This window comes from Mustela lutreola, chromosome 14, assembly GCF_030435805.1.
Source record: "Mustela lutreola isolate mMusLut2 chromosome 14, mMusLut2.pri, whole genome shotgun sequence".
Lineage (NCBI taxonomy): Eukaryota > Metazoa > Chordata > Mammalia > Carnivora > Mustelidae > Mustela > Mustela lutreola.
The window spans coordinates 74,958,131-74,982,408 of record NC_081303.1 but is presented as its reverse complement, the minus strand read 5'-3'; the positions used below and the strand labels follow the sequence as shown (position 1 = coordinate 74,982,408).

The window sequence follows — 24,278 nt, the reverse complement described above, 5'->3', positions numbered from 1 at the left end:
GGCGTCCACACGCCTCCCCCGACACCCGTCACAGTGCTGGACCAGGGTGTTTCTCAAGTTTCTTGGAGTTTGAGACAAATTTGAATGCATTTTGCACCAAGATGAACAAAATACAGTAGGAACGGGCTGCTGACAGATCTGTGGCCCCTCCCCTAACCCACAAGCCTCTCTACAAGCTCCCTGGTTCCCAGAATCTCTCATTTGGAGGGGGTCTTGGGTCAGGAGGAGGGGCCACATGGGCCTCTCACCACCACGTGTCCCGGCTCTGCTCTCAGGGAGGCACTGGACCCCTCTACGCTCCTAACCCCTGGGGCAGGAGCAGCGCTGCTGGGTGCGTGAGGCTGAGTGGAGGCCCCGCACCACCTCCAGGGGGTCTCCCGGGGCTGCACCTGTGTTTACACGCCCCCTCCCCACATGGACACGGTCACCTGCTCCCCTGGAACACAGCTGTTTGGATATAAGGAGAAAATTCGGCACAGGCTGTTATTTTCAGAAGGCTGCTTCTCTCTCCAGAAGCCGGCAAGGGTGGCCAGCATTCGTCTCAAACCCCTCAAGGCTGGTGTGCGTCCAGGCCGGGCGCCTGGGCCGTGTCTGAAGGGGTCCCCATCTTCAGGGAAGCCCAGAATGTGCCCGATGCCAGCAGACTACCTGAGCTGAAGGCACCCACACTCGGATTCAAGCCAACTCCACATGCGTCTGGTGCCAGCTGTGTGCGGGACAAGGTGTCAGGTCCCCGTCTCTTCGGGTCGGGCTCAAGCCAGGCCAGGCCTGCGTTGAGTGTAGGGGGTGTGCGTGCACACACTTGTAGACACACAGCAAAATCTGGCTTTTTATTTCTCTCTCTCTCTCTTTTTTAGTCTAAATTGGGTTTTATGACTGGTTAAAGTACGGGAGGAAAGCACGTCTGTTGTGGCAGGTTGTGGGGCTCTCCCTGCCTTTTGTCGCCCAGAAGCTTTCTGAGACAATGGCGTGGAGAGGGGTGTGCTCAGGACCCCAGTGGTGAGGGACCCCCGCCCAAGCCTGACACCACCCCCGAGGGACCCTGTCCTGGGCTCCTCCGTGGGCCGCCCTGCTGCACCCGCCCCGCCCCCGGCCCTCCCCCGAGACCTGAGATGGAGCGTGGATTTCTGTTCCGCCCCAGCCCTGCAGCCAGGGCGCCGCCTGGGGCCGGGTCCTGCCACTTCCTCTTCCTGCTCCCAAGCGGAGGCACCTAAACAGAGATTAGATTTCTGGTTTCAAGGCATATCGAACCAAGCACGCTGAATGGACACGAGCCAGGTCATTAGCTCGGTCTCTCCTCTTGACGGTCCCTGGTCCCGTGGGTCCTGGATGGCAAAGTGACCAGGAGAGAGTTGATTTGCATCTTAAGACCTATGGGTAATGCTTCTGGAGGGGGGTTATCTAGCAACTGCTTGAGCTCGTGTACGGGGTCGGGAAGGAGGTGGAGCTGACCCCGAGGGGGCTGTCGGAGGGCGGGGGCGTGCGGGTGGCGCCCGCGGGGCCAGCCCGGGCCTCGGCGAGGGCGGACAGGAGCTGCTGCTGCTGGCGCAGGGCGTCGGCGATGACCAGGGGCAGGGAGCCGAAGCCGGCGGCCAGGTGCTCCAGCTTGGCCTCCAGGCTGCCGATCTGCTTCTCCAGGTCCTCGCTCCGGTCGTTGAGCTCCGTGATCAGGTCGTACATGACGCTCTGCATCTGGACGGGGACACAGGGGACGGGACACCGCGGTTAGCGCAGGCGGCCCCCGGCTGGAGGAAGGACGTGTCGAGATCACAGCAAGAGCCGCGTCCACACCAGCACGTGCAGCCCGGGCTGCCCACAAGGAGACCCGCAGTGCAGGCGGGAACACAGCCCGGGGCAGGGGCGCAGGGGGTGGGGGGCCCGTCCCGGGGAAGAAGACGGGCAAGTCTCGCCGGTCCCCGCGTCCTTGCGGACCGACCTCTCGGCTCAGAGGCTGCGGGAGCCTGGCGGTCAGGGGGCGCCATGCTGGGCGGTGGACAGCGCAGGGACTAGCCGTGGGCCAGGACAAGACTGAGCCTTGGCTTCCTTATAAAACAAGAGTAATAACATCACAGGTCATGACGCTATTGCCCGTCAGATGTCGGCAGCACGGCCGCCGGAAGACATGCCGGACGCGGCGACTCACCGCCGGCCTGGTCCGCAGACACACGGACCTGCCGTGCGGGATCGCAGCCCCCCGACTGCCTGGGCCACAAGAGGTCTGCTTCCCATCTGGGACATCCTGAAGGGCCAGTCCACCCCCAGAGCTCCCGTGGGCCGGCGGAGGCCTTTGTCTGTCTGTTGCGGTTCACACCACCCCCCGGCCCTGTCCTGTCTCCTTCATTCTCGAACGGGCCCAGCAGTAACCGTGCCCCCTCACTGCTGTCTCCCCGAGTCCTGGCCCTGCTGCACACGGCACCCCATCCCGATCCTGCTAACCCGCTCAGCTTGCCCCTTTTCTCCCACCTTCTGTTGCACGAGCGACAGAACCTCCAGGTTCTGCGGCACCTGGGCTAGGCTGCCGTCACCCTCTGAGAGGGACCCTCCTTCAGGGGACCGGCCTTTGCTGGCCGTGTCACTGATGTGTCTCAAGGGCCTAAAACAGCCCCTGGCTCGTGGGAGATGCTCCACTAAGAGACGCACAAACATACAGACGCACACCTGGGGGCGGGGGCTGTCCCTGAAGGGGGTCCTCGGACTAACGGGTGAGCGAGGGAGGCACGTCCGGGTCCCTTCCTCCCTCGGCCGATGTAGGAATTCCACTGATGGGGACAGACGTGTCACAACACGAACCATTCCCAGGTACCTAGAAGGTTTCTCAGCATTTACCAAGGAGACTGTGTGGCCGGAGGGAAGGAAGGAAGACCCCGGGGGCCCCCACCCGGGACTGCCTGGGAGTGAACCCTGTGGGAGGGCAGGGGCCCGTGGGGGAGCCCCCAGGGCACTGAGACACAAAGGACTCTTAAAAGGAATCCACTGAACTTGGCTTCTGAGAATTATGTCATAAAACTGGCTCAGAGCAGAGCTGACAGAGGGGGCTCAGGCCCGGGCACCGTTCCCTCCGGCTGCCCGACCACAGATCTGGGAGCCCCAACCGCCCCAGCACAAAGCCCCACTGAGCCCTCCCACACCCCTCGAACCGGCTCCTTCAGTGGCAACCGGGCCACCTGCGCTCCAACCTGTACCTCCCGCAGGTGCACCCCCAAGGCTGTCCCGTGGCCCGATGGCTCCCCCATCAGGCCACTTTCTGGTTATAATTAGCCCCGAGAGCAGTCACCTATGTGACGGCTATGCTTCCCTGCCAGCTAACAAGTGACCGCCCTGTGAACCCTCAGCCCCTGGGTCTCCCACTCCCAGTGGCTGCAGGCCATTGCTCTGGGCCCCCCGCCCCCTCCCAGGTAGTGTGGCCCTCAGGGCTGAGGGTCCCCTGCCGGTCACGTCGCGATCCTATTTGCCCGAAACTCCAAGTTACTCCAAGCCAGATGCAAAAACTTCTGAAGCCGCGGCCGCGGGGGTGGGGGGGATGGAGGTGAGAGAGAAAGGCAGAGTAGAAGAAGGTGACAAAGCACGAGGGCTGGAGAGGGGTGGGGACGGGGCCACCACAGAGGTGGCAGGGAGGCAGCCGGGCCGGGGCGGGACGCCCGGGTGGAGACCAGACTCGGCAAATGCAAGGGCGGCCATCGGACGCACGAGGCTCCCGGGACATCCAGGCCACTCCCTCCTGTGCCTGCGCGGGGCCTGGGCCCTGGGTCTCGGCTGCTGGACCTCAGGGTGGCCACTTTGTCCCTTTGGATCCTGCCTCCTCATCAGGGCTCATCATGAGAACTACCACTTGCAAGACCTCCGTGTCGGTGACCACAGTCCCCACAGACGCTGTCTTACTGGGTCCTCGAGCCCCAGATGCTAGGAATTCTGTTTACATTCCAGTGAGAGAAACTGCCGCCAGCCCGAAAAGACCCAAGTCCTGCCCGCACTGCCGCCCTGTGAGGTCGCTGTTCCCTCCCGAAAATGGCATCTCGAGCCCGTATGACGTTTTCCTGACCTAGCGAGGACTGAGGAGCAGGGGTGGGAAGGTGGTGGGCCCGGAGGACACAGCACAGACAGAACACGGCATGTTGCCTGCTCTGCTGCTTGGGGACAAGGTGCGGGGTGGGGGGCAGGGGGCACGTGGACCCAAACACACTGAGCTGCAGCCAGGGGCCCAGGTGAGTCCCGGGGAGGGAACGAGCGGGTGGAGGCAAAGCCCCTGCATCTGGGCTCGCCCGTCCCCACGGCAGTCCTGCAGAGGCCCCCTTTGCCCTTCCCTACACACCTCTTCTCCCAGGCAATTCACTGCCAATTACTGATGGGGTTTCAGTCGCCATGTGGGTCCCCGAGCCCGACTTGGCAAGTGCAAGGGCGGCCGTAGGAGGCACAAGGCTCCCAGGACGTCCAGCCCGCTGCTCCCGGGGCTGCGTCTCTGGCAGGTGCTGTGAGAGGTACTGACGCGACGCAGGCTTGATGTCGGTTTGCCTATGTTTCCAGGAGAACATCAGCGACAGTGTGTCCTGCCAGGGGAGGGGGGAGGCGGGAGAGCCAGCTTCTTGTGGGAGAAAGTCTGGGGCGTGCAGGAGGCTGAGTACTCCTGCCTCGCGCTGCCAAAACGGCTGGGTTTGCCCTGCACGGCCCTCCTCCTGGCTGCCGCTGGCTGGCTCGAGTGCGGACCTGTGACCGGGCTGGCCAGTCACCTCATCTCTGAGAGTTTAGAGCCAAGACCACCAGGAGGCCACTGTGTCCTCACCGGCGGCCAGAGCGAGAGCAGGAGTTCTCTGGACGGGGCTCCCGTGTCTGCCAGGAGACAGAAGCCACAGTACAGAGGGGTCAGCAGGGGACAGACCTGAAGCAGGCTCTTGCACAGGAGAGGAAAGAGAGGGTGAGCCCCTCCCCCAATGTGGGGATTGCCTGTGGCCCCTTCTCCATGGCCCCCTCGAGTCTGGCCCACCGCTCTGGGGCTCTGGAATGAGGCCTCCTTCTGTCATTCTAAGAAACGCCTTGTAAACCTACTTCTGGTGCTTCCTGATACCCGAGAACCTGGGGGCTTCCCACCCACCATCCAGTGTCCCCTGCCGTCCCCACGTCCAGGCTCTAGGGCCCCAGCTCCGCGGCAGCAGCCGGCCGTCGGCACACAGGCCCGAGGGCATCCCGGAGCCGTGCACCCACACCGGCCCTGCCGCAGTCCCCCTGCCCGGCTGGGGAGGCCCTGGCTCGGGCCTGAGCCCGTCACCAAGCAAGGCGCCTGCACGTGGGCTGACGACAGCAACTGCCTCTCCTCCCACAGGCTGCGAAGCTGCCCGAGAGAGTAGCTCTGGGTCACCCAGGGAACGGGTTCCATGATGACAACTGACGTTGCCGGAATGTTCCGCCAGCCTGGCCCTGGGCTGAACGCTTGAAGTACAATCTTTACAGAGAGGCTGCGAGGGGAGGGGCCGTGCTGGGGGAGCAGCAGCCCCAGCTCAGCCCGCGGGGCGTCTTCCGTTCCTGGTTGCCATGTTTGCGAGAGGAGAGGCGGGCTTCTTTATGGAGCTCGCGGGATTTATGGCCGGTTTGCACCAGAAGTGCGGAACGCCTGAAAGGCCATGGGGCGCTGAGTCCTGGGGCTCCCAGGGTTCTTGCGTTTGACCCGGCCTTTATGCTCACCGTGGGGGAACCTCCCTCTTGAGAAGTAAAGTAATGCCCTCCTCACCACCATCCAGGGGCCGGAAAAGCTGGTCTGGAAGGATTAGAGGAAGCAGCAAATGAACTGCCAAGTGTTACCGCCACGTGCCGGGCAGTGTGGCCCCCGTGTCCCCAGGCGGGCCTGGTAGGCTGCTTCCCTGCAAGTCGAGCTCATTCTTGGGGCATCATCACTGCATAGCATGAGATGACGGGCTACAGATGGAGAGACCCACAGGCGCGGACAGACCTACGGGCACAGACAGACCCACGGGCGTGGGCAGACTTGGGCACAGATAGACTCATGGGCATGGACAGACCCACCCATGGGCACGGACAGGCCCACGGGTGTGGGCAGAGCTGTGGCCGCACTGTGACCATGGCTGGGCTTCCCGGCAGTAGAACTCCTGGCAGGAACCCAGCCCTGGACTCCTCTGCCCAAGGACGGGCTGTCCTTGCTCTCGCTGCTCGGCACCGCGTAGCTGGGACGTGGCTGGGTCCTGGCAGCCACGGGGGAGAGCTGAGAGCCCAGGCACATTCCGGGCTCCGCCACTCACCTTGGAGAGGTCCACCAGCGTGTTGGCCTGGTCGCTCAGCTTCCTCTGCTCCATCTTGACGCTCCTCAGTCTGTGGGGAAGAGACGTGAGTGCTGCACCCCTCAGCCCACGACGGCTTAGCCTCACCTACACATTCCACAACTGAACCAGTGCACCTGCGTCTGGAACGCAGCGCGATTCCCAGGGGCCACGGTCACAATCACGGGGCCACGGTCACAGTCATGGGGCCTCAGTTACGATCATGGGGACTTGATCACGGGGCCTCGATCATGGGACGTCAGTCACGGGGCTTTGGTCACAATCATGGGGACTCAATCACGGGCTTCAGTCTTGGTCACGGGGCCTCGGTCGTGGGGCTTTGGTCATGGGTTTCCCAGGTCCCCAGGAAAGCGGATCTCGTCTATAGGCAGTGACTGCCGTCCTCGCCACTACTACCAGGCCATCTCCCTGGCTCGGTGCCCCCTGAAGCCCCCGCCCCAGACCACCTTCCTCTCTCCTCCACCCCACGGTCAAGGGCCTCTGTTCTGGAGAGCATTAACCGCAGGTGCCCCCGGGGGCATGTCAGGGGTGTCCCCACAGGCTCGTACCCTTCTCCCCATAGCATCCTGCCTGGGCGCTCCGGCTGCGGCTGCCGCAAACGGAGAAACAGAGCGATCTGGGTGCAGCTCACGGCCCCCAGGGCTTGTCGGGGACCCTGCACAGGTCTCCCCCGCGCCCCGGGTCGGGAGGTGCTGGGCACGGCCGGCGGGTGCCCCGCCTACTCACTGGTGGATGGCCTGCAGGAACTTGCGCTGGTGCTTCCTGACTTTGGCGTGGTCGATCTTCTTCAGCAGCTTCGTGTGCTTGTAGATGAGCCACGTTTCCCGGAGGACGTTGGCTGCTGCGTTCTTGATCTGGGAAGACAAATAAGGCAAGCGGGTTGCAGGTGGTTTCCTGGTTTCGTGGACTCTCTCTGGCGGCGGCTGAGACCGTCTACTTTATAAGGACACGGTTTAGCCCAGATCTGTGGTTCCCTTCCCTGATTCACGAACTCTTAGAAAGGAGGGTCACGGTTCATCTCCTAGGACTCCCATCTTGGACACAGTGGATGGGCCGGATATGTTTCCTTCTTAATGACTTCAGACTGGCCCCAGCCCGCACCCCCAGCCCCGGGGGTCGGGCGCCCCGTGGGCGAGCAGAGCCTCACACTCCACCTGACATTTCCTCTTACCGCCCGGTGCCTTTCCGGGGTTCAGACACTGAACAGCTTTCCCATCAGCTGGAGATTTTAAAAGGTCTCTTTGGGGAAATGCCTTTCCCACAAATGGAGCGGGAGGCCTCGGCCAGCCCATTGTGTCCTTTTCCAAACGGCCAAAAACATTCACACTGTAATTTTACACGTAAATGTAATTGGCTTAAAACTGACACCATTTCAAAGCAGCATCTGAAAATCAGTGAAGATCCTTGGCTGTGAAGCCAACGGCGCGTCCTCACCAAGCCGGGCTCCTCTGTGGCGCGGCGACCCCGCGCTCCGACCTGTGAGGCTGTCCTCCGTTGACGTGGACACCGCTGATGCCACCGGCTCTCCCCGGAGCCGGGACGCGTCGACGGCATCCGGATGGCAGGGGACAAAATTTTAATCCAAACACAGACAGTAACGAGAGCAAGAGGAAACAAGGCTTTGTGAGGAAAGACCCCCCTCTCTGTGAGCCACGCAGACGGGCCAGGCCCACAGGCCGGGGCTGCGGGTCCGTCACTCTGCCTGGGAGAAACCGAGGCAGCCGCCAGGAAAGATCTTCACGAAGCCGCGGAGCCCGGGGCTTCTCCTTCGACCGACACAGCAGATGGGATCTCGCAAGGGTGCGGAGGCGTGCGGGAAGGCCTGGGAGGCACCGTTGTCCAGGCCGAGCACTTCTGTGTGTGTACGTTTTAAAAATTTATTACCGCGGCTGGATTACATTTTTCCCTGGCGCTGAAGTGATGTTTTTGAAGGAACAGCTCGGTCTTCTCAGAAATGTCTAAGTGACTTAAACACAGCTTTCTTGTTCAGTAAAGATCCACTGTGAAAATGGTTTTCGACGACTTAATTGCCCACTTCTGGTGCTTCCTCGCCTGAAAGGAAGCAGGTGGTGGGGAGCGGACTCCAGGGACAGGGAGCGCCCGGCAAGCAGCGGACGCGGGTCTGTCCGGGCCCGAGTGGACCGGAGCCTCCTGGACAAGGGAGGGGTGCGAGGGAGGCCCCCCATGGCCCCGGCTCTCTCTGTAGACTGCGTACCTCCGCCAGCTTCTCCTGACGGGTAAATTCTTCGCTTTTCCTGGGTGCTTAGGTTCCAGGGCAGGCGTCACAGAAAAACGCGAGAAAAAGCCTGTCTCGGTGGCGAGGACGACGGCAGAGCCCCCGCTCCCCACGCGCCCTGCCCGGGAGGCCGGCCGAGCCAGGAGCGCCGGGGGCGGCCGTGGACACTCGCGCGGGGGTTGCTGGGGAGCGGCTGGAGCGGCAGAGCCACGGCGTCCACCCTGATCTTCCCGTCACTGAACAAAGGCTTCACCCTATCAGGTGGGCCAGACGGAGCCTCACCCTCGGGTGCGCGGGAGGCCCCCAGGAGGCAGGGACAGGGACGCGGGCCGGGCCGGGCGCAGGTCTGAGCGCCTCCCGCGCATGGGGGTTGCTCCCCACAAACCCGCCAGTCCCTGGGGCGACCCCCGTTTTACGGAGGAGCAAAGCGAGACGCAGACAGACGCCGCGAAGCCTGCGCTGACCCGAACTGAGCACACACGGGCTCCGGCGGCGTCACCGAGACCCGAGTCCAGCCAGGAGGAGGGCGCGGTGGAGACCGTCGCCGGGGCCAGAGTCACAGGGCCGGCCGACGGCAGGGCGCGCACAGGGGCCACAGGGGCCCGGGGCCGAGACAAACAGAAAGTTCCGGCGCGTTCTGAAGAGTGACCTGCTGAGACGCCCTCTCTCCGCAGCACCGTTTCCTGTTTCCCAGGATCAAGGAGCCAGAGAAACGTTTGCCTTTTCTTTCACCCCTCGGGGCCCCCGCAGGGCCATGTCATGGAGCGAGCAGCCTGGGCCCCCGGGACTCTTCGGCCCGGGTGTGGCCAGCAGGTCACGGCCCGCCAGGTGGCAGCATCGTGGGCGGGAACAGGAGGCCCATGTGCTCGGGAAAGCAGCATTAAAGGACAGCCTCGGTGCGGACTCTGAAGCTGACTGACAGCACACAGCCTGGCACAAGGCTAAGGGGCTCAATGCCCACGAGAGAAACGGACACAAGCTTCTAAGGGCACCGAGCCCCCGCCACCGTCCAACCAGAAATGCTGCAGCCGAGTCCTGCGGCTGAGGACCTTGACCATCAGCGGGGAAGGAGCAGCTGAGGTCGCGTGTCCCTCCTGGGATCCGCTGAGCTCCTGTGGGGGCCCGGGCACCCTCTGAGTGCTCCTGGTGGGCAGGGGCACCCAAGCTGCTCCTGGGGGGGGGGGGCAGGGGCCGCGCAGGGCTGAGGGAGGCTGGCTGCTGTCCGACGGTCCTGCCTGCACACGGGAGCCGGCTCTTCTGCTCCCCAAACACGTACTCACGCGAGCTGACTGCCTGCTGGGGTGCACGCGTTCTAGACCCGAACCGAGTGCGTGTCCCCTCTGAGGGCGGCCGGAGCGCGGGCTTGTGAACCTTCACGCAAGGCTGGGCCCGGCGCAGGGAGGCGGCACGAGTGATGGTAGCGGCCGCCCACACGGAGCGCTCACGGCGTCCCAGGCCGCGTGCAGCGCCTCATCAGCCCCCAGAGAACCCGCACACGGGGCTGCGCCCCCTCCCGTCCAGCCACTCGGCTCCCGGAGACTCAGTCACTTCCTCGCTCCTTCCCCCAGCCAGGAGCACCGAGCACGCAGACCCCGCTCGGAGGCGGGAGTACTCGGCTCTCGGGGCTCACCGTCCGGCCAGGCCGTCCGCGGCCTCTGGGGTCAGGTAGTATCACGACCGAGAGCTTCGGGGGAAGAGACAGCTCACAGCAGTGACCGCACGGGGACCCTCTGCGCACAGAGACTGGCCACGGGCTCTTCCACTCCTGGCAGCGCCACGGGTGCCCTCCCCGCGCCCACCGCAGCCGGAGAAAGTGCTCTGTCCCCTGAGCTGCTGACTCAGGCCATCCTCCTGCTGCAGGAGGACACGAGACGCTTCCAGAAACCTCAGGGACACCTCCCCATGAGGCTCCAGGGAAGAAAGGTCCCTGGGGTGAGGCCGGGGAGGGAGAGGGCGCAGATCAGGCCTGGCAAGCGGGTGACAGAAGTGGGTTCAAGGAGCCCTGGATCGGGTTTAGGTGATCCGAAAGCTGAGCGTCGTGTCCGAGAACCTGCGGGTCAGTCCTTCAACACGCGACTGAAGGCGTTGGTGAGGGACAGGACTGGGCAGGGGCCTTGCTCTGTGCGCTCGCCTTGACCCCAGAGACCTCCCGCGGCCTCCCGTCCCCTCTCCGCTCCCCCCTGCTCCCTGGCCCGTCCAGCCCTGTCCTGTGCCCCTTCTCAGGCTTCTCTGCTTGCTGCTCTCCGGCTCAGAACTGGGCTGGGCCCCGTGGCTGGCGGCAGCTTGGGGCCGGGAGTGAGGAGGGCAGGAAGGCAGTGCTTCTGCCGTGGGACATGGGGTTCGGGGCTCCTGGCCCTGCGCAGGGTGACCGCCGGCGCTCTGCTGTGCACTGCTATCGGCACGGTGCTCTGCGGGTGAGCCGGCCAATGGGCTCTTCGCTCCCACAGGCCTGGGACCCCAACCCCCATGCCATGTCCCCAGGAGCCCACTGCTCTGGAAAACCCACGGGGTTGGGGCTGGAGGCCACGTGCCGGCCACCCCCGCTGGGGTCCGGCTGCGAGCCTTGTCCCCTGGACTCCTTCTGGCCCAGCAGCTGTGTCTGCAGGCCTCTCCGTAAAGTCAGCCTGTCCCAAACCTGTCTGGGACAGGGCGCTGTGACCGAGGTGTTTTACAGGCCCTTTCTGGGGGTTAGTACGGATAGCTGATCTGTCAACTGCTTGATAAATTCTTAAGAGAAGACCCGTGAGGAGAAAACCGTTGGATTATCCAGCTGGAAGAAAAGGCGCTTCAGCAGGATAGCGATAAAACTTCTGCATCTGCTCGTAACCAAAGAAGAGGTTCCTTTAGCGTGAATCGGTAGGTCCGGGGGTTACTAAGGTCCTGAACAGGGTGACTTGCTCATCGCGGAGTCTGGGAGCCTCAGAGGGGCCCGCAGGGAAGCAAAGAGCAGGACGACTAGGGTCAGGGAGGCTCAGGAAGGGGGAGGCAGTGACTCCCGGGACAGAGCCGTGTGCCGGGCAGCGGGCCTGGAGCAGCCGGCGTGCGGGAACGGCCTCGGCGAGGTGGAAGCAGGCCGGGGAGCTGCTCGGCCCGGGGGCCCAGGGCAGAGAAGAGTCCAGGTGCTGTCGGGCGCCCAGGCCTGGAGACCAGGGGTGTGAGGAGAAGCAACGAGCAAAGGGAAGGCAGGAGTTTGGTTTTGGTCCTACTCATTGACCTTGTGGGGAAATGCACATCGGTAACGTTCAGGAAACCCCACGGCAACGGGAAGGGCACGCAGTGTTCGGCCAGCGGCGCACCTGTGGCCCTGCCCGAGGTCCCGCGGGGACAGTCGACACGGCAAACAGAACATGTCCCGTCTGTGCCGCAGCGGAAGCCACGCGTCCGTGGGCAGCCTGCCCGCTGGTTAGAAGAGCGGGTGGGCTCTGAGGGCAAGAACCGCCTGGTGCCCATCTGGGTGTCCCCGGAGCAGAGGGTGGTGTCCAGCGGGTGATCCGATGATGAGCGTGGTTAGTTCCATAAAACGGAGACCCGGGCGCACGCAGCTCATGTGGGGGAAAGCAGGGAGCTGGAACCCTTCTCACAGCCTCTCCGTGCGGCCTTTACCTGCTAGCTACCAGCCCAGAGGGCAGCCAGAAATGATAGTCTGGGAATGGCAGTGGCCCTGACCCTGGGAGGTCACCATGGGAAGGTCTGGTCGCACTAAGTCCGGATCTCACTGCCGCCGAGTCGACCAGCTACACAAGTGGCGAGAAGGCCGTGGGCTCGGGAGAACCAGGACCTGAGCTCCTCCCCGGTGCCCCCAGCCGGCCCTGCCCCCTCCTCGCCCACACAAGAGTGACTCTCGGGGCCACCGTGAGGCTGGTGCTGGGACAGCAAACCTGGCAGGACACGTAAGCTAGAACCGTCTGCGTAGTTTTAGGACTAAGTCACAGCTCTTCTCTCTCTCTGTTTGCTTAGGTATTTGAAGAATTAAGTTTGCCTGTGTTTTCGTAATAGGTGGCTCTTATCTGTGGGACGCACGGTGGCCTGCCCTCGAGAAGGTTTCTGATTACGTCCGGGCCACCGCCAGCCCCGGGGAGCGGATGCCAGGGCTTGCCAAATTCACCGGCACCTTCCTTCCAGCAGGGTTTCGGCGAGGAGCCTCTGGAAGCCTCAGGCCGGCCGGTGCCGCCGGCTCCAAGAACCCTGGCTCTGCGGCAGCCGCCCCTTCGCGGTGCCGGCTCCTCCCCGGGAGAAGATTCTAGACATTAAAGGGACATTGAGTGGACTGAAGAGTCCTCAGGAAAGTGAGACGGGTTCAGTTCACAGGCGCCTGGCGCTGGTGGACGGGCCCCGCGTACGTGTTGTTTGGTTTTCAGCCCTACTTTTCAAAACTGAGTGGCCTTGAGGAGGATTTACAGAATTACTCCTGAAGGACAAGAATCAGCGACCACGGCACAGTCCTTCCGCAGTCCGGCGCAGGCAGACTGTCCACTTTCCCGCCGCGGGGGAGCGGGCTCTCCTTGGCTGGGCTCCCTCTCTGTCTGACCCGCGAAGCGACACACGGAGGGACCACCGGCGGCACGAGGTACCGCGCAGCGCCGATGTCCTGAAGCCGACCAGAAGGCGCGACCCCGCCACTGGCTCCCTGCTCTGAGGAAGGTGCCACGGGCACAAGCGGCCGCTCACACCCCTGCCTCCCCGCCGTCACCCCTGCACGGTGAGGCCAGTCAGGCTGGTAACTTGCTCCACGCCGAGCCGGACGCATGTGCGTATTGTGGGGCCGAAGGGAACCGCTGGGCCACCGGCTTCCGGGTGAGGCCCACCCAGGAAGCCACGGGAACAGCCCCTCGCAGGGCCATCTGGATGTGACATTTGCTCCTGCTGCACCTCCGACTCGCCGCGCCCTGGGCACGCGCCTGCCCGCCGACCAGGCTGGACGTCGGCCGGGGCCCGGGACTCTGCACAGCTGGGAGCCCCCTTGAGGGATCCGATCCGTGGAACCGAAGACCCGACACGCAGCCCCGCGGAGAGCTCTGCTGGGAAGCGCAGAGGCTGAGGCCATGGCGCTGGCCTCCAGGCCTCCCTTCTCGCTCGGCCTCCGACTCCGCTGCTGCTGATGCTTTCCCGGCTGCGGCGGCCGCACACGGTGTCCTGTCTGACGTTCAAAACCCAGACCGGCTCCTGCTCGCTCCGGGGCCCCTCACACTCCTGTCCTGAGCCTGGAGGACGGGCCGCAGCGGCCCAGCCCCCGCACGGGCTCCGATGCTCGTCTCAGAAAGAGGAGTTTTGCACGACATCCTCTAGCTGACCTCGGTCTGGCCTGCAGCTCTAGAGCATCCTCCATCGACCCAGTCATTACGGAATGGCTCCTGCCCTGCTCGTCTGGCTGTTGCCCTGGAAGGACCGGTTTCCGTCCCTTCTCAGACAGTCCAGCCGTGGCAGACTTTCAGCTCCCGACCCTGCTCCTGTGCGTCCTCAACCACAAGGGAGAAGCTTTGCCCGGAAGCCCCCAAGGGGGACCGGAGGACACTTCGATGAACGTCATTTAGAAACGGGGGCTCTGCTGGGATGAGCGTCTTTAAAGACTTTAAAAAAAAAAAAAAAAAAAAACAATTGGATTTAGATACAATATCGTTTTTAACACTTTTCCGCTCTCCCTCGGTCCCCGCCGGCTCAGTCAGAGGAGGACGAGACGCTTTATCTCGGGGTCGCAAGTTCGAGCCCCACATTCGATATAGAGAGGAGTTAAATAAATACACTTAAAAAACAAACAAAAGAAAGACAAGAGTCCACGGCCCTTCCTAATGCCGTCTCCCGCCGGGTGACTGGTTCCCGGCCATCGGGGGAGGCGGTGGACACGCCACCAGACGTGCGATTCCACTGTCAGGTGGTCCAAACCGTGCGGTGATTTGGTGGGAGACGCAGCCCAGAAGGCGACCCGTTCGCAGGGGTCTGGGTCCCGGCCCCGTTGAGAGGCGCGGCCCTGACCCGTCTCCTGCCCCGAGGCCAAAGGCCCCGACGAGGTGCGTGTGCCACTTACCCGCTTGGTGAGCTGCGTGTCCATCATGAAGTTGTGCACGTGCTTCTCGGCCTTCGTGAGCTCCAGCTTGCGGGCCACCACGGCCACCACCAGGGCGGTGCAGCCCGCACCCTGTTGGGGGCAGAAGCGGGGAGAGCTCGTGAGGGCGCGGCTGCAGGCGGAAGACCGCACCCCCCGCCCGCCGCTGGCCCGCCGTGGGCTTCCAGGAGCGTGGGGGTACTTGGGGTCTCTGGCGGGTCGGGCCCTGACAGCTGTGCCAAGGAGGATCCTGCCCTGCTCCCAGCTGAGCCTCCGGGCTGACCTCCCTCTTCGGCTAGCCCCGCAGCGGCTAGTGGCGGGGGTGGGGGACTTAGGGTTAGGGGAATGGAAAACAGCAGACGTTCACGGGCAAGGCTGTGCAGGGGCAAAGGATCCTGACACCAAGCCCCGGCTCTGGCCTGCTCATCCAAGCCCACCACCGGCTCCAGAGAAGGGGGCCGGGAAGACAGAAGGCCGTGCTGATACCAGAGTCCGGTGACAGAGCTCCAGCCATGCACCCAACACTGTACCCCACACCGCACCACACCGCACCCCCAGGAACAGGGTTGGCGTGGGTGTGCGAGCTCTGGGACGGGGCTTGCTCTGCACTTGGCTGTGACCCGGGGACCTTCCAGGATACTCGCCGCAGACACTGTGGGAACACACAGCTCCAGACCCTGGCTCGGGGGAGCCTGCCGCAGCCCTCAGGACGTCCCCCCGCCATGTTCTCATCCTGCGGGGCACACGGGGTCCCACAGAAACCCCTCTGCGGGCCCTCAGGGCACTAGCCTGGCAGCCTCCAGATATGGGCCAAGCACACGCCCTGGACCCCACTGCCTGCGAGCTCAGGGCCCAGAGGTCTCCCCCACACTCAGCCCTTTGCAGGGGCAGCAGTCAGTCCTGCCCTGTGTCACCCCTGCCTCGCCCCTGGCCTTGCCCCTGCCCTGCCCCTGCTCAGCCCTGCACACTGGCCGGGACTGCTCTGCTCTCCCTCATTGGAAGAGAAGAAAGTCTGACCGTCTAGAGGCCAAACTCGGACTGTGGTTACTGTGAGCCTGACTTAGCCCCTGGAGGTCCCGGGGCGCAAGGGCTCCGTCCACGACATTTCCGGCCCATTGGCCTCGCAGACGTCAGCCAACCAGACCTCAGCCTACCTGGCATCAGTCTACCAGAAGGGCTTAGCGACCCACCCAGACGCATGTTTTCAAACGCTCTGCCCTGGGGGAGAGCGGATGGCCACAGGCGGGGCTGGCCGGCCACGTGGGGCTCTGGCTGAAGGGGGCGCGCCCTCCCGCAGCTCCTCAGCCAGCCCTCCGAATGATCTCCCGCTTCCTGGCCCTGGGGTCCACCACCCACCGCCCGCACAGCGAGCTGGAAAGCGTCTGTGTCGGCAGCCCCTCCCGGCCCTCGGCCTCCTTGCTTGCTCGGGGACGGCTGTGTTTCCTGGCATCTGTGTCTTGCGGAAAACCATGCCCAACTCTCAGGAGATCTGCACGGGGACACTGGACAGCCTGGGCCATAGCTGTCACATAGGCCTCCGAAAGCAGCACGTGGCTTAGAGGCCCTGTTCCGGGGGGAAGGGGAGCACTCCACTCCCCTCAACCAGACAGAGGACGGTCCCTCTCCTCCGTGGGGAGTTCCAAGCCCGGACAGAGGGACGCATCGTACTGTTAAAAATGAGGCGTCTCCTTCGCCTCCCCTGGGGCCAGGAAAGCAGAGCTCACTTCAGTTGCCCCTACAAGCCGGGGGGGCAGAGGCGCCAAGGAGAAGCCCCCCTTGTCACGCCGCACTGGGGATCCCATCAAACGAGCAGTCACGCACCAGCCTGGACCTCCAGGGTCCAGGAGAGGGTCCCCGGCCCCCGCCGTGGCTCCCAGCCCAGCCGGCGAGTGCAGGGGGCCTCTCGCTGGAAGCCAGTGTTTTAACGAAGGAACCACCTATTTTGTACGGCTAAGATAAATTTCTGCATGGAGACGGGAGGTGGACAGGATTACGTTTTCAATTTCTTTCGACTTAAAGATGCCAAGACTCCCTCGTGGCTAATTCTCTGGGGGGCACTGGGTTCTTAACCGTAAAGTCTAACCTGAACAGATACAAGGAGTACTCTCAACTTCATTTTTCTTTTAGAAAATGTAATTTGAGAAGTCGCCTGTAATGAAGCCTCACTTGGTCATTTCCTTGCGAAGAGGGGGTCAGACCCGGGCAACCTCCAGCAAGCGGTGAGTGGCCGCAGTCAGATTGCGGGTCCTCTGCACGGTATGTGAGAGAGACGGGGACACGGGAGCAGGGAGGGTACAGGGAGCCAGCGGGAGCAGACACCAGCCGGGACACTCCAGCCGGGCTGGAGCCGGAGAGGAGGGAAAGGCTGGGTGGCGCGGTTGAGCCAGGAGGAACAGGGAAGCAGGAGCTGAGTCAGAGGGTAGCCGTCCAGGGGCGCCTGGCGGCTCCGCTGGTTGAACAGCTTGATTTCGGCTCAGGTCCTGATCTCAGGTGGTGAGACCGAGCCCCAGCCGGGCTCCGTGCTCCCAGGGGAGTCGGCTCGAGACTCTCTGCTTCCCCCTCACTAAAATAAATAAATAAGTCTTCAAAAAAGAAAAAAGAAGGTCATGTCCATTTTGGCTCTCTGCTGGGCACGTTACTGGAGCCGGCCCCTCCTCCTGCGCTCTCTTGTAAGTGGTCTGTTGGTCACCTGCGTTCCCCGGGGTCGCAGGGACCCCCGTGGGGAGGGTGCGTCCCCGCCTGGGGAGGCTGTAGGAGCCGGGCACAAAGGCCTTGGCGCACTCCCGCCAGCCGGCGAGGGACAGAGGAGGGTGAGCAGCTGCTGGCGTGACTTCCATGACTCGGACTTTTGCCTTCAAATGTGCCCAGTCCTGAGTCACAGTCCTCAGCAGCTGGGCTCCTGGGTCTCCTCTGGCCAGGACGGGCGGGGTCCTCCCCACCAGTCCTCCCTCCTCTCCAGCCTCCGAGATGGGGCCGAGTTGCAGACGGAAGCCTGGGTTTCACGCAGGATTCTGTTTCTCCCACAGGCTCCACGTGAGTTCTGGTCTGAAAGCAGGTGTTTCAGGGAGAAGCTGGTCTCTCACCCTGCCTGGAAGGACACGTCCTGCTGAGCCTCCAAACAGTGACTCAGAACCTGCCCCCACGTTCCCTTTGCGGCCAAGAGAGCATCTCTCCCGAGGCCGCGGTGGGGGGCAGTGGGTAGGGGGCTCAGGTCCCCCCTCCCCCGCACACAGCCCGCAGCTCTGTCTGTTTGTCCCCAGCTCAGGGAGGGTCCGTAGAGCGAGTGCGAGTTAGCCGTCCTGACATGGGGCTCTCAGCAGGCGGTCCTGGAGACCCCATGAGCTCCCAGATGCGGAGCAGGAAAACCTCCACGGGCCGGCCGAAGGGTGTGGCCACGTCTGGCTCTGGAGGCTGAATATCGACAGCTTTCTCTGTCGCGCCATGACATTCTTCAGGGAAAGATGCGTGTTTTGACCCATCAGCTTCTGTGGCCGAAACCCCTCGGATACACCAGGTCTGGGCCAACAATGTCAAGTTGCTCAGACGATCACAAACCCTGCCTAATGGTTGATAATTACACCGTTTCTGGGGCTGCCGGAGAAAACCATGATTAAGACTATTTACAGCCCCGCACACAGATCCCTCCCTCCCCACGGGCAGCCGAGCCGGCCGCGGTGTCCATGGCAACCGCACGGGGAGCCCTACCTGGAGTGCGGGCTTGGCTGTGAGCTTCCGAGGGGCGGCGGGAGGCGGGGGAGGGGGCGGGGGGAGGGCAGCTCCCCGAAACCCAGGCAAGAATGACTCAGCGAGAAGAGCCCCGTTTGTGAGAAAAATGCCACCAGGGGCGCTGCCTTCAGCTCAAGTCACGGACCTGGGGTCCTGGGATCGAGCCCCGCATCCAGCTCCCTGCTCGGCGGGAAGCCGGCTTCTCCCTCTCCCACTCCCCCTGCTTGTGCTCCCTCTCACTGTGCCTCTCTCTGTCAAAGAAACAGATAAAATCTTGAAAGAAAGAGAGAGAGAGAGATGAGGGAGGAAGACACGCCACCAGGTTCCTCACTGGGGCCGCCCCGAGGGGGTCGTGCACCGGCTGTGGGGGAAACACGGGCAGTGAACACGCGGCCCCTGAACACGGAGAGGTGAGGTGCGCATTTTAGGCAAAAGAGAAGATGAAGGGCCTGTGCTGTGTTCTTAGCGCGGGAGGGTGCACCCTCTCGCGGTGGCCACAGCTCAGGCCGGGAGAACAGCCTGGGCCACGGGCCACCGGGGGAGCAAACCCGTGCTGGGCCCGCCCCCAGGGAGCAGGGGTGGGGCTGGTCCCGCCTGCCGGAGGCTCAGTCCTAGCACAGGCCCAGAGCCCAGAGACGGGGCAGACACCCGGGGGTGCAGCTGGCAGCCGAGGGGTCGTGCTCTCCGCGGGGCTCATCCGCTCTCTGGCTGCCCCAGCCACAGAGCCTGTCCGGGAGCCGCTGAGACAGGCGGACTTTGGCCTTGGGGCAGCATTTCACAACTTTCTGGAGGGGTCATTGCCTGGATCCTGGTGGCTGCTGGAGCCCTGGCAGACAGACAGGCCGCTCCTGACGCTCCGGATGGACGGAAGCCTTCGTGCTGGGGCCTTCCACTCACCCAGGACGTCCCGCCCCCCCCCCCCCCCCCGCCCACCGCTCGGCTGCTGCACCCAGCCCGCTGGCTTCGTGGGGGGCTGTCAGGGGGCAGACGGCACAGCTGTGTCCCAGCAGGGCTGGGCCCTCCTGCTCTGGCCCCGACCCTAGGGCCTCCTCTGCTCTGAGGGGCCCACACTCCGGCCTTGTCCCTGAGGTCAGTGCCAAAAGGGCCCCGGGCTGCAGGGGTGGGGCGGGGGGCAAGCCCCCCCAGGTAGAATTTAGTGCCCTTTTTGCTGCAGAAAGAAACGGCTCCCTCCCCAGGGGAAAACCTGAGAGGCACCAACAGCAAAGACTTTCACCCAAGTGTGCGGGTTGTGGAGGGGCTCCCCTGGGGGGACTGTGACCCCCACAGGGCACCTAGAGTTGAGCGGAGGACCCATGCGCCCCCACACCCCACCCCAGCCACCCCTGGCTTCACCGCGGACGTTCTCCTCTGGGCCTCGGGGTCCCCAGGGGGTGGCTGCCCTACAGACAGCAAGGCCCAGCCTCGCGTCATCGGGTCGGCGCAGGAGAAGCGGTAGGCGCGGCGGCCCATGGCTCCTCGCTGGAGACGGCGTTGGTGCTCACCCTCACTGCCAGGCAGCCCGTCAGGAGCACAGGGCAGGCCTTCCGTCCCTGCTCTACCAGCGGCTCCAGGCCCAGGGCCCTGCCCAGCACCCCCGCCGGGACGTCCAGCTTAGCTTTCTCAGACCTAAGTCTGTGGGGCCCTAGGGCAGGAGGGGGACAGGCCAGTGCAAGCCCTGAGGCTTACTGTGGGGAGCTTACACAGGTGGGGGTGCAGGGTCAGGCAGGCCAGTGTTGCCCAGCCTGTTTTGGGGGGCCCTGAAGAGGCCATTAACTATCCAGAACGGGGGAGGGTTCCTGTTTTAGGAACGGAAGGCGGACCTGCCCTCCCCACCGCGCAGCGCGAGCGTGCGGAACCTGCCGGCAGACCCCCTGAGCTGCCAGGAAGGCTCTGCTCTGTGCAGCTCCCTGGGAGCGGGAGCCGGGGGAAGGGGGAGCCGGGGCGGGGGGGGGGGGGGGCGGCGCCTGGGGGGGAGCTGGGAGGGGGAGGCACTCACCATGATGCCGGTGAGAAGACAGACGCCTTTCCCGCAGTATGTGTGGGGTACCATGTCCCCATAGCCGATGGACAGGAATGTGATGGAGATGAGCCACATGGCGCCCAGGAAGTTACTGGTCACGTCCTGCTGGTCATGGTACCTGCCGAGGGAGAGACAGGGCTCAGTGGATGGAACCGCAGGCCCCGGGGTAACGGCTGCAGGCGCACCCGGACCGGGAACGAAACGGGTCTGTGCCAAGGTGGAGATGGCGGGTGCCGGGGACTGAAGGCGCCACGACTCTGCCCACCCAGTGCCTGACGCAGCCCGGGCCCCCACCCACTGCCGGCTTGCCCCAGAGGTGCTCCGTGCTGCAGACGCCCTCTCGGAGCTGCTCAAACAACTCTGGATGAAATCATGCGGGAATAAAGTTCTTTTCCTAGCGACCGCCTGAGTGTGCGTAGACGTGACTGATCAGAAATCACAGGCCCCAGAACAGGGAGAATGTAAAAAATAAATCACCAACACGTCTAGCAGTTTCCTGTAAGAATGCTGAGGGATCCCAGAGAAGGGGCACCTGCCCAGGGCGGAGAGGGAGGCTGTCGCCGTGGGGGCTCTTGGGCCGTCTGTGGGGGTGCTGGCTTCTCCCTGTGGAGCTGGACGGGGCTCTGGGCTGCCCGCCTGGGGAGGCACCCACTGGAATGGTATTGCCCCGTTCACAGCCCGGGGTGTCCTTTCGCTGCTCCCCTCACCCCAGACACCCAGCCCGCTGAGTGCCAGGCTCCGCGCCAGTGCTGCCGTGCAGGGACCCTGCTGCCGTCCAGATACAGCCCCTGCCCCTGGGGCTCGGAGCTCGGGGAGGGCTGGCGAGGAGGCAGACATGCACAGAAGCGGGTGGGCAAGGCGCCTCTCCAGCAGGAAAGGGCAGTGCCCTTGATGCGAGCCGCAGGCTGGGCAGGCTAGATAGAGGCTGGTTGCCAGGCAGCTGGGAGGTGGGGTCTCAGACAGAGGGACCGCAGGGGCTGGGCCTGCGTGTGGCAGGTGGGCGGGGCTGGCCCCGGGGCGGCAGGGCAGGTGAAGGTGGATCCCTTCTCTGAACGTTTGCTAGCAGGATCTGCCTGACCCCACACCACAGAGGGGAGGCAGCAGGTGCGAAGCAGGTGGAAGGCGCAGGTGACAGCCTTTGTCACCCACCAGCCCGCACCGACTCCAGGGCGAGCACCGGTGACGGGATGTCCAGCCCCAGCCCGACGCCTGGACCAGCAAGCAGAGATGTGCACATTAGCCTCAGAGCCGTCCGCGCGGGGCACGCACGCCCTGGTCTCCAGGACGCCCACCTGCCCTCCCCTGGTTGGCTGCCGCCTCCTCCTGTGTGTGCCTGTCGCGCCCCGCAGGAGTGGTGCCGGCTGGTGCTGCCACCTGGACACTCAAGACAGAGGGTGCCCTGCTCCCGTGCCAGGGGCCACCCCTCCCCTCCCCTCGGCCCGTCCCTTCTGTTCCTGTGGGCTGCTCTGGGGCGGGGAGGGCGCGGGGGCAGACCCCCACTCTGGCGCCTGCACCGAGCTGCCGTGTGGAATCCTCCGGGGAAGGGGTGGGCTTCGGGGTCTGTGACGCGGCCAGACTCAGGGCAGGCAGACTGTGGGGGCGCACGTAGAGAAGCCCCACGCGGCAAGCCCGCAACACAGACACAAATGTGGGTCATCGGCTCGTCCTGAAGACGTCTCCCGTCAGGTCTGCGGACGGCAAGGTTGGGGCACAGGACAGAGAGGACGTGAGCCTGTGGCCATTGGCTCTGCTCACCCGGCTTCAAGCCCCAGTTCCCCTTCAAGGGGCTCCAGCCTGCGATAAGTGACCAAACTCATCTGCTGCTAGGACTGGCCCCCCGGGGCCTCACCTGCGCAGCGCCCCGCCGCCCGCCCAGAGCCCGCCCCAGCACGCGGGCCGTCCAGTCGCTGCCGAGGGCAGGTGCCTCCGTCCAGGAAGCATCTACCGAGAGACGGAGGAGGCGGGTGCCGACCGGGGAGCGAACAGGCGTCCGCCCTTGCAGAGCTGCCTGATACGGGGAGGAAGGAGCCGATTCATGACACAGCAGGGACACGGGGCACTGGGTATCGGGGAAGGCTCGTCCCAGCCGCCTGCAGCAGTGGTGATGGCGGGCGGGCCCCACACGGACCTGCTGGAACGTCTGCAGGTGCCCGAGAAGCGACGGGGAGCTGCAGGGGACCCAGGCGGCCGCCGACCACGGCTCCGGGACGAATCCGTAGCCTGTCTCTGCTCGCGTTCCTGGTCCTGCTGCGCGCGGTCCGCACAGTGTCCCTCTCCTTGCAAACCCGAGGCTTAACCTAGTGTCCCTGGGGTTCAGCGGCCCCACGTGAGCGGCCTCCGAGAGAAAGAAAGAAGAGCTCAGAGGGGGCGTCCGCAACAGGCAGGCGTCTTGTTGTCACCTGACGCCCCATTCACTGTTTCATCGCTCCGAATCCCTTTCCGGGAACCTCTCTCTCGTTCACACGCACAACCTCACCGGCGGTCATCGTGAGCGCGGGGACAAAAGCGGTTCTCGGGGATGCCCCTCACTGCTCACTTCTTAGACCCGAGGGCTGTCCCCTCTGGGGGGTGGGCACGAAGACACCCACTGTCCCCGTCATGGGGAGAGAGGCTTGAGGCTCACTGCGCGGGAGGCGACGGGCTGTGGTGCAGGGGCCGGAGAGGAGAAGCTGTTTCCAAAACTACTGACAACTTTACAGTGGTTTCCACGTGCCACAAATCACGTTCGCGTCATGCCATTTTCTTCAACAGACAATTTTTCAGAGAACCATCTTTTTCTTTAAGGACCAGGGAGGAAAAGGTGTCTTTCTTTTTGAGGATAGTTATTATAGTTGTTAATTTCTCATTTTTCATTTTTTAATATTACGAAACAAATGATAGGGACAGGTGATCATGCAACACTTGGAAGACTTGGGGTCCCAGATCCCGTGCAGACCGTTGGTAGGGAGCAGCGCATGGCGTGACCCTGTCCAGAACCAACACTGCGAGAGAGACAACACTGGCCCCAGGAGATGCGAGGTGACGCCGGACAAGGGGGTCTTTCTGGAAGGAATGGGGGTCAGTGGAGGGGTCTCCCAAAAGGCAGAGAAGAAAACATGAGCGTATCACCAAACCCATCTACCAATTCGAATGATAATGGTTTCAGAAAGAGAACTGGAAAAGAGGAGGAGGAAGAGAGAAGTAACATTAAAGAAATCATTAACAAAAATCTCCAGAACTAAAGGACATAAGTTTCTAGATCAAGGGCCCCCTGTCCCCAGTGCAGTGGATGAAAAGACTCACACTGAGGCACATCGTGGTGAAATTTCAGAACACCAGGGGGAAGGAGAGGTGCTGCGGGGCTTCCTGAGCCAGCGGGGAGGGAGAGCAGGTGAGGGACCCAGGGAGGGGGAGGGCCCAGGGGGAGGGGCCTAGAGGAGCAGTGGCCCAGGGGTACAGGAGCCCAAGGAGATGGGAACCAGGGGGACGGGACCCAGGGGTCCTTGGATGTCGGCCAAGTGCCAGGCTCGAGCAGGTCAGAGGACCTGGGGGACCTTTCTCCAAGAAGACAAAATTGATAGAAAATTGAATATGCCTGAAAGTCCTGAGAACAGGCTGGACCACAGCCAGCACGTGGAGCTGAATTAGGGACAAATGCACGAAAGGCGCTGAGCACGTGCGCTGACGCGGCGCTTTGCCAGGAGCAAACGAGATCTGCAGGACAGGCGTCCCGCTCTCTGGAAGGCACAGCTTGAACGGAGTCGGGCACACGGTGGTGGGAGGTGACGGCCAGCGGGGTTAGGGAAGGCTGGCGGCGGCGGCAGGAGGCCTGGGGGTAGGGGCGGGCAGGGGGGCCACATTCGCACCTCCCACATGGGGAGCGACCGATGGCACCAAAACAAGTTTTGAAAACCAGCAGCACACGCATGTCACTTAGACACAGGGAGGTCACCAGGGGCCGCACTGAGCAGGAGGCTGCGGAGAACCCCCTCT

The 24,278-nt window shown here is 63.7% G+C and overlaps 1 protein-coding gene across 1 annotated transcript in view; it reads right to left on the bottom strand.

The window, feature by feature from the left end:
• Positions 1 to 815: 815 nt before the first annotated feature.
• Positions 816 to 24,278, bottom strand: part of KCNN3 (potassium calcium-activated channel subfamily N member 3) — a 116,828-nt gene continuing 93,365 nt past the window's right edge. Inside the window, exons 4-9 of the mRNA XM_059145512.1 lie at positions 20,283 to 20,424; positions 14,543 to 14,653; positions 7,011 to 7,138; positions 6,246 to 6,315; positions 1,453 to 1,692; positions 816 to 1,210 (exon numbers count right to left, since the gene is read on the bottom strand). Of these exons, the coding sequence (XP_059001495.1) occupies positions 986 to 1,210; positions 1,453 to 1,692; positions 6,246 to 6,315; positions 7,011 to 7,138; positions 14,543 to 14,653; positions 20,283 to 20,424 (916 nt within the window). The 3' untranslated portion in view covers positions 816 to 985. The remainder of the gene's footprint in view (positions 1,211 to 1,452; positions 1,693 to 6,245; positions 6,316 to 7,010; positions 7,139 to 14,542; positions 14,654 to 20,282; positions 20,425 to 24,278) is intronic.